We start from the raw sequence: 13,733 nt of genomic DNA on the forward strand, positions 1-13,733 counted from the left end.
ATTAATAGTTATAAAAACATCTTTTTAAGTTCTGTCAATACATTTAACAACTTTACAAAGTTTTATTCCTATATTTCTAGTATATGAGGTATAGAATGAGGACACACACAACAAATATTTATTGAGTGCCTGGGTAACATATTGTTTATTAAAAACACACTCAGAAGCAGCAGGAATCTGACAGATTTAAAAGAGAAAAGAAGTATTTTCTATAATTTATTTGGAGCTATGAAAGTTATTGAAGTAAAATACTTGCCTCAAACACTTTTCCAACAGCTGAAATTAATTTTTATATTGTATGGTGGTGAAATATATAAGGCTCACTGGTTCTGAATATTCTATTCAAAATATCTCAAACGAAAAGAGTATTTGTGCAGTCAACTATTTGAACTAGTAGAGTGATTGAAGCAAGAAGGAGAATAGGCAAAAAGATGTTTATTTAGACAGTACATAAATATGGAATTGAGTTTCTTCCATAAAATATTCAACTTGAATTTAGGGGTTATTAAGTAATGTTGCCTCTATGCCATTTTAAAAACTGGTGAAATCTCAGGTAAAAGAACTAATAAGGCAGTCTACATTATGAACTTGGAGATGTATCTAATTATATATATATATATATCATATACATATAAATCTATGTCTTGAATAGCTTCAATATACTCACTAGCTGAGTGATAGATAATATACATAATATTAATAATGAATAGATCACTATTCCCTAGATATTCCCTAATTTCTTTTTCCATCATTGGCATGTGATAATTTTGAAAAAGGACTTAATCTATAATGTCAGCTTTTTCTTTATTTCTGTATTTTCTATCTCTCAGAAGATGACTGAGGAAGCTTTTTTTGGCATGTGCATTTTGTTTATGCTACACATGCCAAATAAATGTCTCAAGATGAAACTCTGAGCTCATTTGGAAGTCATTTTTGGTAGCACATGAATCAGAACTCTTATTTTCTTCTCAGCACTACTGGTATTTTATTGCTTCCATCTATAGTCCAATATGCTTTTAGTGATAAGAACCCTGAGGCCAAACACACAAAGCACTAAGAAAATGGGAACTTCTAGCGATTCCAATTTTTGTCTCTCTTTCGGGGTTCTTCTCTCCCCTGAGAGAGTGAAATCACTTTAAGCTCACCATGAAACAGGAACATGGTGAGCATCAGTGATTGACTGAAGCTGGAGATGTTGATTTAGGAGTCTTTGACTTATAGGTCAGGTGTAAAACCCTTAAACATGTTTATCAAAGTCTGCATGTCAAACTCCTATGGATTTTTTTCCAGACTCTGTCCAAATGTCAAGGTCCTTATGAAGACTTCTCTGGTCACCACAGCAGAATTAGTCTCTTCCTACTTTGTATTATTACTATATCCTAACATATTACTATATGTCAACACACAGTAAATTCTAATGAATGTACTGCCTCTACTCATGGAATATAGACAAACTATTTCTTCCCTTTATGTCTGGCTCAGCACATCAAATCAAGCTGATTCTCAATAAGTAATTAAAAGAATGGTCAGAGAATAAATAATAATACCTTTCATTTGCACATTATAGGTTACAGGAAATCAATGATCAGAGAGGTTACATGAACAACCCAATTCAAGACTGCCAATAAGTTGCACACCAAGTTTATATGTCAGTAAGTTAACCACAGTAAAAGATTAACAATAATAATGAAAGTAATCAATTATACCAATGTCTTATAATAAAAGTTATTTACAACCTTTGAGTTGGTTACCTCTGGAATCTTTCATTTAATTATTGAGATCTATAATTGACCTGAACTATGGAAAGAGAAACTACAGATAGGAGTGTTACTCATGTGTTTATGCATCCATTTTATATTTATAATTTTCACAGCTTGAAAATTGTCTGACTACTTTTTTATGAGCTCTCTTATTGCTAACACATAGTAATTATGGGTGAGCTGAAAAATTAAATATGTATCTTCGTTAAGGTTCAAAGGCCAATCTCAGCTTTTATTTTCAGCAAGGACATAAAAAGCAATTAAGATATTTATCAAAGTTTGGTATAGTTTGTACTACTACCAGAGTTGTTGGTTCAACTTTTCAGATATGCCCTGATTTTTATCTCAAGAAGTAGGAGGAAGTGGTTCCTCCAAGACTATTCTTATTTAAAATTGTCTAAGTCCTATTTAAATCAAACCACTTTAAGGGGAAATATCACTGATTAAGAGTCCCACTTAACAAATAACTGTTTTGGTGACAGGAAGACATCTCAAATGACAAATAATATAGCTGTTAATTGACCTTCTTGCTGGGGATAAAGATCTATAACATGGAATCAGTACAGTCATTAGATGTATAAAGATGTCAATACAAGTTTTTAAAAACCAAGCAACAGGACTTACCATGTTTTAAAATACATTACTCACCAAAAATAGGTTTCTGAAGTTGTTGAGATCACCAAAAAAGTCTTCTATAGTTACTGTGTTCGGATCAAAAATGAAGTATTCTCCCAGGTTCTCATAGAGCTTCACCATATTGTTGTGCATGGTGGACAATTTTTCATATTGCTCTCTGGCATTCTTTGTAAAGCTGTAACTTTGCATTAAGGAATGTGATCCTTATAATATTTCAGAGGCAGCCACTAGACGTCAAGACTTAATAAAACTATTGCTACTGTAAATACACACACACACACACACCAACACATTTGTTTGCTAGCACTGCCATGATAAAGTACCACATACTGGGTGCTTTCAACAACACAATTTATTTATTTTTTCATACATCCAGAGTCTGAAATGAAAGGTATTGGCATACTTGGTTTCTTATGCGGCCTCTCTCATGGTGGCTTGCAGATTGCTGCCTTCTTGTGTACTTATGTAATTCCTTACTTGTTTGGTTGTGTGTGTTCAAATCCCCATTTCCTAAAAGGCCATCTTTCATGTAGTATTAACACATAATTTAATAATTTTTTAATCTTAATTACTTCTTTCTTCAAATATAGTTCATTCTGAGGAACTTCCAATTCTGAGGAACTTGGATGAAGTATGGTGTGTGTAGGGCACATCACACAAGTAAGTACAAGGGTTATCACAGTTATATAGCTTACCAGGCTTGAAAATCTTTTAATTGGACAGAAACATTTCATGTATAACATGTAGAAGAGCTTGTTAGAATATGTTTGCTAAATTAAACCACATAGATGCATATCTATCAAAAAACTACCTCCATTTCTATATGTATGAATTTATTATATGTGTGTATATAATTATATGTATATCCATGTAGAAATACATATAAAATATACATAGCCCATATGAAGATGGAAGGAACAGAAGGAAGAAAGGTCCCTCTTACCATTCTTTCACCTCCTTCCTCCAAAACACCCAAAAAAGAATTCTTTTAATTACCTGTTGAATAAGTTCTATGACCTTTAGTCCAGATATGCCAACTCTATACCTATAGGAAAAGGATGCCATTGCCTCTAAAGAACATCATAGAGATGTACAATAGTGTGTTTTGTTAAATTGTTCCCATTTTTTATCACACTTGGCTCTCCATGACTATGTATTCTTCATCAAAACTTACGCTTAAAATATACACTCATCTCTCATTGGCATTTTCAATTCTGTCATCTCTCATGTCACAGAAAATGTAAATTGCCATGTGCAGCAGACACTGCTCATTTGTTTCCCGGCTGCCCAGGCCGCAAATAATCACATAGAAACTATATTAATTAAACACTGTTTGGCCAATGCTTAGACTTCTTATTAGCTAACTCTTGCATCTTAAATTAGCTCATTACTATTAATCTGTGAATCACCACGGGGTTGTGGTGTACTGGTAAGATTCTGAGTGGCAGCTCACGTATTTCTTTTTTGGCAGCTACATGGTATCTCCCTGACTCCGCCTACTTTCTCTCTATATGTCTGTTAGGATTGCAGTCTGGCTTTACTCTACTGAGCCATGGCCAAAAAAGCTTCTTTAATAACCAATGATAATAAAACATATTTATAGCATGCAGAGGAGAATCCCACATCAATGTGGTGGCTCATGCTTGTAATCATGCATTTAAGTTTAGCCTGTGCTACACAGCAAGACCTTGTCTAAAATTAAAACTATATGTAATATTCTACCTATCTATGTACCTATCTATCCATGTATCTATGTATGTATCTATCTATATATCTCTATTAATGTTTTAAAACTACTGAAAATAAATTGTAAAATGAACCTTTTATGACTAATAAATACAAAACCATGAATATGCTGACTAAAATTTCTAGGTCTACACTAAGTATGATGAATATTTTAGAGACTTACATTTGGTCTTTCTTCTTTGGCTAGGTAATTGTTGAATGCTAATTCATAAGAGTGTAGAGAACAGTAAGGGAATAATTGTGAAGAAAAGAGGAAGCCAAATCAACGTTTAAAATTGGAGTTAAGTTCATTAAAAATGACGGGTGATCATAGAAGTAAAGTTGTAACATGGGTCCAAATATACTTTCAGTGGGCATTCCACTTTGGTTTTTCTAATGGAAGCAATGCAGAAATCAGGCCGTTTCTGTAAAATTATTCTACAGCTGACACTTACAGTATATACCATGATTTTGAAAATGAGATATCACTTATCTATGGTCTTTTTAATACTGCTTAACTATTAGCACTAACTCTCTGCTAAAAAGTATAATTAAATCATTCAGCCCTCAAGTCTATTGTGACATTAATAGACCTGAAAGAATGAATACTTTTATAACTGCCTTTTTTCATAATATGCACATGCTTCATATACATTTTGATTTTATTATTGAAAAGTACCTCCATATAATTTTTACTTTTAACACTATGTTTGGATATTAAACATCCTGTTTCAGTGGAGCAGAAATGAAACAGTAGTCTTTATTTCTAAGAACAGAATTTAAGTGATTGTTTTATTTCCTTACCGCCCCCCCCCCCCAACTCCTACACACATACACAAAGAAAAAAGAAAAAGGAAAAGAAAAATATAGATTCATGCCAGAAACTTACTGGGCAGAAACACATTGCAAAGGTCACTTAAGTACAATCATTTGCAATGCAGATTATGAAAATGTATATTTCAGGATGTCCAACCTCTGTAAACCAGTGAAAAAGTCAAAGCTAACAAGAAAGGCAAAGTTCTTATATGCCTCATTTATCCTAACATACATTTTTAGAGGTTAAAATATGTTTGTGTAATGAAACATAATTTTACCAATTTGTTTTTATAGGCCAAAAACTGGTTTCAGAAATTCTGTATTCCAAAGTGAGAAGTTACAACATTCTATGACTAGTTTATCTTTGCAATAACAAATGGAAAGCAGCCCAGCCTCAATGCTTTACTTACTTCTACAGTTCTACAATTATTTTCTCTAAAAGGGACAGCCCTGAAATATTTCAAAATTGCAATCTTGCCACAAAATCTTACATGGTACTCCACATTAAAAGAAAATAACTGAACTTTCTGGGCATGGTGGCACTCATTTTGAGGCAGAAGCTGGTGGATCTCTGTGAGTTCACGAGGCTAGCCTGTTCTACAAACAGAATTCCAAGCCACATGACTACATTGTGAGTTTCTGTCTCAAAAACAAAATCCAATAAAAAACAAACAAACAAAAAGAGAAAACCAAAACTAAACCCCAATGAAATAAGGAGAAAGATTGAAACTATACAGCTCTTTTTGTTCAGTGTTACTCTTTCCTATGCCTTTATTTTACTTATAAAATTTAATTTTTGAATCATCACTAATGCAAGATAATGTTTGTCACTTATCAGTGATAAAATAATGACTAAAGTCTTAATCTCTACCAGGAAGGAGTTAACATCCTAATATTAAAAATAATTATGTCATCCAAAATTGACATTTGTATATGACTAAACACCTACAATATACTTTTCTTCGTATCATGTTCAATGTTGTTCTTTTCAAAACAACCTTTTCTCAAAGACAATGAAATTCCACTATAATAGTTTTAAATTTGTGGGCATTAAATAGAAGTCGCTCATCCATCTAGAGTTAAAATGTATAGTAATAGCCTCTGCCGTGAAAGCTAGATTATTTCATTTAGTAGAATGACAAGTTAAATTTGATTGTTGGGAGTTGATTAAAGTTGGATATTTGTATCTGAATGTCATCACAGTAGATACTTGGGAGAACACCAACTCTTCTAAGTTGTTCTCTTCCACACGTATGGTGTTTGTGCACGCCCCATTAAATAAATAAAATGTAATGAAAAACAATATATTTCTGGTATATGTAATGGGTGACTCATGCAGGAGGATAAGAGAAGGGTCCTAGGCCAACTGTGGCAACTTAGCTAATTTCTCCTTACTTATAATTTGAAGTAAATATCTTAAGTGGAATATGTGTATAGAGAAGGTCAGAAATATATTTTATCAGTGGAGTCCTATTCCATGTGATAATTTAAGATTGAGGACAACAGATTTTAGAAAATATGCTGTCGAAACTGTGAATGATTTGACTGACTAGGCCAGAAATTCTGTTCGAAGCTGGGTTTTGAGAACACTCAGAAAGAAGCAGATGGCCATGCTCAGAGTGCAGATCTAGCAAGCATAGTGGCAGGCACACTGTGTATACTACAACTTCTGCCATAGCTCTCAGCTACCACTGAAGACATTGGTAAAAATGACAGCAGCAGGGGACATTTGCTCCTGAATATCTAGACACATTAGCTTAGATGCCACAGAAAAGTGACCATAGATCTAAAGATATTAAGGAGTAGGGTTCTGTGAGGATTCTCCTCGGTTCAAAAGATAAAATGCACTCTTCCATCTATTCAAAAAAACCCCTGAACTATTTAGAGAGGAACCCTGGAAAAGCACTGAACTTTCTATAACGAGGGTAATTCATGGTAATTTAAATGCCACATTAAATTTACTCATATAGTGGTGATGTGGGACAGATCCAAAATATTAAGTAATCAAATATGAGAGGGCAAAAAGTTAATTCCAAACTTCTTTTCTTGACCAGGCGGCTTTTAAACTCCTTGTACATAATAAAGAACACCCTCGAATTTTTAAGCATGGAACCTACTTAAGAAACTGAGAACTAGCCAGATGGTAGTGTGCATGCCTTTAACCCCAGCACTCAGGAGACAGAAACAGGAGGATCTATGAATTCGAGGCCAACCTGGTCTACAGAGTGAGTTCTAGGAGAGCCAGGGCTGTTATACAGAGAGACCCTCTCTCAAAAAACCAAAAAGACAACAACAAAACAAGTTGAGAACTAAAATCATATTAAGCCACCCCCACAGAAGTTTTAAACGTGTGTAAAGTCGGGCATTTGTGATGCACGCCTTTAATCCCAGCACTCAGGAGGCAGAGGTAGGCAGATCTCTGAATTGGAGGTCAGCCTGCTTTACAAGAGCTAGTTCCAGGACAGCTAGGCCTGTTACACAGAGAAACCTTGTCTCAAAAAACCAAAAGACTGAAATGAAACAAAACAAAAAAAAATCAACAAACATTTTAAAACATTATCAGTTCAGATGTTAACCATTTTAGTGTATTATTAATTTGAAAAGTAATTGGGTCTCAATCTTGAATCTGAAAAGTTAATTTATAAAACGTGTATCATAAGTCCACAAAGCATTTTTATTGAAAAGGTGACCTAAGGAGGCAGTGATCACAATTTCCTGGAGATTTAAACATTGTGTAGTTATATAAAGCTTTTTTAGGAATTTTTTTTTTTTCAAAACAAAGTTTCTCCGTGTAGCCCTGGCTATCCTGGAAGTCATTTGTAGACTGCCTGCCTCTGCCTCCCAATTACTGGGAATAAAAGGGGTGTACCAGCACACCTGGCTATCTAAAGCTTAGATCATCTATAATTTTCTTTGTGACTATATATAAATGCATAAAGCTCATATGCCTCTGTAGTATAAAAAAAAGTATGAACTTAAAATTCATCCTGAAAAACTCAAATTTTCTCCATAGTGCACACATAGAAAGAAAATTATTTTCTTTATACTTCTATGTACATTTTATATTTATTTTGGCTACTAAATGCAGTTAGACGCACCTGCCAATCCCCAAATGCTCTTCAATTGCAAACATAGAACTACTTCATCGAATGAAGTAGAGAAAACTGTGTCTCATTTTATTTTACTTTGATGGACAGAGTAATCATTACTAGAGAAGAATTGTTTTATTGTAAGTGGAATGAGCATTAGCAGAGCACTGGGGGTGACGGAGTTTATATATCATGTGGCTAATTGAGTCAAATCAGTTCTTAAAATTTTCATCTTTTTAGGCAGTACATTTGTTACTTACAATTTTAATAAAAGCTTAAAATATTAAATATCATTACTGGTGGATTGTTGGAGAACATGGAAATATCAACTTGAGATCCACTTAACCTTCACACAAGCTTAAGTTAGCAACATGGTATAATTGCCCATTTAAATAAAAGGATGTTATAAATGCAGACTCTATTGAAAAATATACAGTGTTTCTAATTTTCATAAGATCAGAAAAATTCCTATAAATGCTAATAAATATGAATTTTCTATATAACTTGAATAATTTCTAGTCAGAAATCAGTATTTCAAAGAATTAACTTTAAAATATTATTGTCACAACTAGCAGAAAATCACTTAAAAACTATATATTCTCAGGTAAATAGACCTGAAAAATATTTTAAAATATGAAACATTAATAAGAATAATATGCACAGCATTGGTAATTACTATAATACTCTATGATAGCTCTAGATATAGAATAAATTTTCTTTTAAAACTCTTATTACAAAATGGAGGCAGTGGACGTTTAAGTAACAGAAGATTGCCTATTAGTGATACTGAGATCAAGTTCCAAGTTTCAAAAATTTAGAAAGCATTTACAGAGCCAGAGGGATATACTTTGTAATATCCAGACTTTTCCACAGATAGACCGAATAAGCTAGAATTTAAAAAATGTAAAACTACAAAGGAAAAATGTTTACCTTGTGCTCTTCCTTTTCTCTATTCTTTATTTACAACATTTTCTTTGTGTTTCTTTCAACCATCCCTTGAAGAAAATCTCTTTGTGGGTGTGTTTTGCTTTGTTTTTGTTTTGAGACAGGGTCTTACTGTGTAGCCCTGGCTGGCTTAGAACTCACAGAGACCTACTGGCCTAAGCTTTTAGAGTGCTGGGATTAAAGTTATATGCAACCATGCCTGGTGACAATCTAGCTCGGTTCACTCAGCTACTCCACAGAGCCATTTCTCCACTCCCTTATTCAAGCCCAGAGATTAAGTGCCTACTATGAACAAAGTATCTTTTGGAGAATGAAAACACAGTTATAAATTTTAATAGTCATTGCTTTCCTAGAGATAAGTGTACTTGAAGAAATAATTACAAATTACATTGAAAATTACAAATCAAAGAAAGTGATTGAAAATCATAAGTTGCCAAATAAATGTACATTTGGGTGCAATAAAACTCAACCTTGGGAGAGAGAGAGAAGTAGAACACAAGACTAGAAATGCATCTTTAGGAATGGAATTTAAGCTGAAAGCTGAATGTGAAGAAAAAGTTGAAGGAGCACAGAGAGAGGGTGGGAAAGTGAAGGGAAATATTCAATATTCTAGAAACACAAAAAAGAGTTTCGTCTACAATACTAAAGACCATGAAACAAGTGTAAGAGATAAAACAGTTAATGAAGCAAGCAAGGGCTAGATTTCATGGGTCTTTTAAGTCCCCCCCCCCCGGGGGAAAAATGTCATTGAACAGTTTAAAAGAAGTAGTAATCAGACAACTTCCACTCAAACACACCAAAAAGTCTATCTCAATTAAAATTCACAACCAAAACGTCTACCTTTAATGGAATACAGAATATTGTCAAAGTGATAGTAAGTCTACTCACTACTTGGTAAGTACTCTTAAGAAGAAAGCATATTATATTAGAAATATATTTTGCTACTTACCATAAATATCACATAGAATCAAAGGTAGTTTTAGAAAGCACAGATTTTAAGCAATTCATAACTACCAAAGTTTGCCTATAAGGAGCTATGTTTAAAATTACAGAAGAATTATGATTATATAGTTTTGAGATTTATATACTTTGGAATGTATTATTTAGTATTCATAGTATGCATAGACAGACATGTTTGATCACGTTTTACCTTTACCTCTATCTTAGCTCACATTCAGCTTTCAGCATTATTTATCACATGGTCATGGTGTATAAAACAATTGCTAAGGAGTGTATAGAGAAAAAGAAAAGGAAATGGTGAGACTCAACTTCATTGACTCCATCAACAAGAGCTGAGAAAGAAATAATGGCAGAGCAGCAGTAAAGCAGCAGATGTTTGGTGAACTCTGATAATGAACCAGGTACTTAACTAAATGTTTACCAAATGGCCTTTTATTTAATTCTTCCAAATCGCCAATCCATGCATGCTTTTATTAATTTGTCTCGGGAAGGCCAACTGATTTTCTGAGTATAGTGTAGCTAGTAAGCAAATTTAGGACTTGTACCTGGGCACCAGTCTCTACATCCTTCCAATCCAAAACTATGTGAAAATTAAGGATGCCATAATACTTCCTCTGTTTAAAAGGGAGGGGAGAAGCTCATGATAAAACAAAGTATGCTCTATAACAGAATCCCTGAAAGCTGTGGGAACATAAAAGAAGTGATTCTAGGATCATGAGGAAATATTTTATGAAGTTGTAAGCTCCACCTTGAAATATAGAAAGGATTTTTCTCGCTCAAGCAAAGCTACTCTATGCACTAACAACAGCATAAGCAAAGGTACCAATGTATTTGGAATTCTGAAGCAACTGCGGACATGGTGGGATAGTTTGGGCACATATGGTTATGTCAAGGGAATAAGCATGGAAAACAAATGAATGCTTGTAAGGTTCTAAATTGTTCTTTATAAGTAGTGAATAATCAATGTTTTCTACACAGAAAGATAGTGTGGTATTATGAATTTCATTGGAAACATAAATTTTGTTGCTATTCAAAACAAGAAAATTCAATATCACAGGGTCTACCTACTGTTTAGTCAAGTTCACAGTGACAACACCTGTTGAATCATTAAAAGTTTTAACTGCAGAATTTGATATTTTTCTCTGTTAGCTAGACTTGCCAGAATATTCTTTTTTATTTTTTTTATTTTTTATTCTTTTTTAATTAATATTTCCACCTGCTCCCCGTTTCCCATTTCCCTCCCCTCCTCCCAAATATTGCCCCCTCCCCCCACTCTCCTCCCCCTATCCCCACTCCTCTTCTCCTCCCCCCACACCATTCCCCCTCCCTCTCGATACTGAAGAGCAGTCCAAATTCTCTGCCCTGCGGGAAGACGAAGGTCTTCTATCTATGTCCAGGAAGGTGAGCGTCTAAACAGGCTAAGCTCCCACAAAGCCTGTTCATGAATTAGGATCGAAACCTGTTGCCATTGTCCTTGGCTTCTCATCAGCCTTCATTGTCCGCCATGCTCAGAGAGTCCAGTTTCAACCCATGCTTATTCAGTCCCAGACGAGCTGGCCTTGGTGGGCTCCCAATAAATCAGATCCACTGTCACAGTGGGTGGGTGCATCCTATCCTCCTTCCCTCCTTCCTTCCCTGCATCCATCCCTCTCTCCCTTCCTCCCTCCCTCCCTCTCTTCCTTTCTTTTCTCCTTCCTTCCTTCCTTCCTTCCTTCCTTCCTTCCTTCCTTCCTTCCTTCCTTCCTTCCTTCTTTCTGGAGACAGAGTTTCCAGGTAGCTATGGACCTATTCTAGAACTCTCTCTGTAGACCAGAACTGACAGAGATCTGCCTGTCTCTGTCTCCCGAGTGTTGGGATTAAAGGTGTGTGCCACCTCTGCCTGGCCAGAATATTCTTTATTAGGGATGAAGTAGCATCTCAAAGTCAATCATATTTGGACTAAAGGTGTGTTTTATGAACCAACATAAGAGCAATGCATCATTCCCATCAAGATCTGATTACAGAAGATGAGGCCTTCCAGCTTCTGTGTCTTACTTATTTTGGCAATGCAGTGCTTTCTGCTGCTTATTTCTTATCTCTATTTTACCAAATAACCCATATAGTTCAACTACCTTTGAGAAACCATCATAAATTTCATGGATGTCTTAAGCTCAGTATGTTCATAACTCGTCATTCCCTTCTTCTAAATAGCGTTCCTTTCTTGGCTCTCAAATTGTGAATATTTTTTTAAAAAAAATGATTTAAATCATTATTTTAAGAAAAAATCCTGCTCAGTATCTGGAGATGCCTGAGTAGTTAAAAGTTAAGAACTGGATTATTTACGTACCCAGAAACCATGTCAGGCAGCTCACAACCACCTGTAGCTCTAGCTCGAGGTCTTTCGACGCCTTCTTCTAGACTCTGTGAACACTGCTTTATGTTACCATTCTTCATTATTTTATTTATTTAACTGAAACTACCATCAAAGTAAACAAGTGGGAAAAGGCAACCTTATGCATTGTAAAGCCTTAACAATTAGGACAGCACTATATCCCTCCCTTTCTCCTCTGTCATGGGTAGATTGATTTGTAGGACAAATTTCCCACAGTTCAGTTACCAAACAAAGAAATTACCATAAAAATTCTGCATGGTTCAGTCTAACTTTAAAATACCAGACTACATAAATACCAAGGTAAAATTGAAACAGCTAGTCTTGGCAAAAAAAGAGCATGGTGAAAGGTTTCATTCAGAAGAGAAAGAAACAGAGCAAGCTGGCTCCAGAGTGTATTCACAGCCCCCAGCCATCACCACACAATGTAGGATCTCAAGGGGCCCAGGGAGGCTTCAAACTTGCTATAGTGTAAAGATGAATTTCTGCTCCTCTGACCCCCCCCCCTTGCCTATTTCTGGAATTAGAGGTGTACACCACCATATTGAGTTTTACTCAGTACTGTGCATCATACTAGGGACTTGCTGAGTACTGGTCAAACACTCTACTGAGTGAACTACATTCCCAGCAGGCACACTGATCTTTTTCAAATGGAAATATTAGAATATATTACTTAAACTGGTTGCTTAATTCATGTAATCCTTCTATTCTAGATTGAAGGCAGCTGATGGTACAAGTAGGTTTAAGGACCTTCTAAGTACATAGCAATGAGAATTTATCTTAGAGTAAACTTGCTCAAAGACAGAAATGTTCCTGTAAAATAAAATAATGGCACTCACTTAAGGACAACTTTTTATTTTCTAACCCAATTTCCTATTGACGACTCTTATTTTGTTTCAATTTAGGCTGTTTGTAACCCTTGCCACTAAACTCCAACTCCTAGTTCTTTAAGCTTTGAAGACTTATGTTCATTTATCAGAATCTATTCATGCTATAACCTTATCTAAATTATCCTAGATGATCCTATAATAACCTTTGCCTTAACTTTGATGTCTTTCTCAGTTACTATGACTTTTTCTATAGTGGAAAGGAAGTACATTTCAAGATATAAAGAGCTTTAATCTAATACATCAGCCATGACAGTCAAACATTTCAGAATGATTCCCTGAATTTATTCAATATAGATGATAGCTTATTCTGGTTCAACTCAGGGACTGAGTTATTCACTGGATAAATTTTATTTGTGGTTTCAATTTACTTTTCTGAAAGTATTTTTATGTAACATATTCCTAACACACTTCAGGAAAGCTTTATTCCTTGAGGCTTCTAAAACACATATGTATTTATATACATGTATATATGGAAAATCATTTATTTTTCTTAGTTATTAGTGAGTTTCTATATTTTTCTTATGTCAATTTAATGTATGTCTTA

General features: G+C 34.6%; 1 protein-coding gene across 1 annotated transcript in view; it reads right to left on the reverse strand.

Annotated features, from left to right (window-relative positions):
• Positions 1 to 13,733, reverse strand: part of Diaph2 (diaphanous related formin 2) — a 703,438-nt gene that overhangs the window by 212,349 nt on the left and 477,356 nt on the right. The window contains exons 25-28 of the mRNA XM_057758989.1: positions 13,345 to 13,370; positions 8,937 to 8,975; positions 6,314 to 6,327; positions 2,409 to 2,571 (exon numbers count right to left, since the gene is read on the reverse strand). Coding sequence (XP_057614972.1) covers positions 2,409 to 2,571; positions 6,314 to 6,327; positions 8,937 to 8,975; positions 13,345 to 13,370 — 242 coding nt within the window. The remainder of the gene's footprint in view (positions 1 to 2,408; positions 2,572 to 6,313; positions 6,328 to 8,936; positions 8,976 to 13,344; positions 13,371 to 13,733) is intronic.

This window comes from Chionomys nivalis, chromosome X, assembly GCF_950005125.1.
Source record: "Chionomys nivalis chromosome X, mChiNiv1.1, whole genome shotgun sequence".
NCBI classification, from domain to species: domain Eukaryota; kingdom Metazoa; phylum Chordata; class Mammalia; order Rodentia; family Cricetidae; genus Chionomys; species Chionomys nivalis.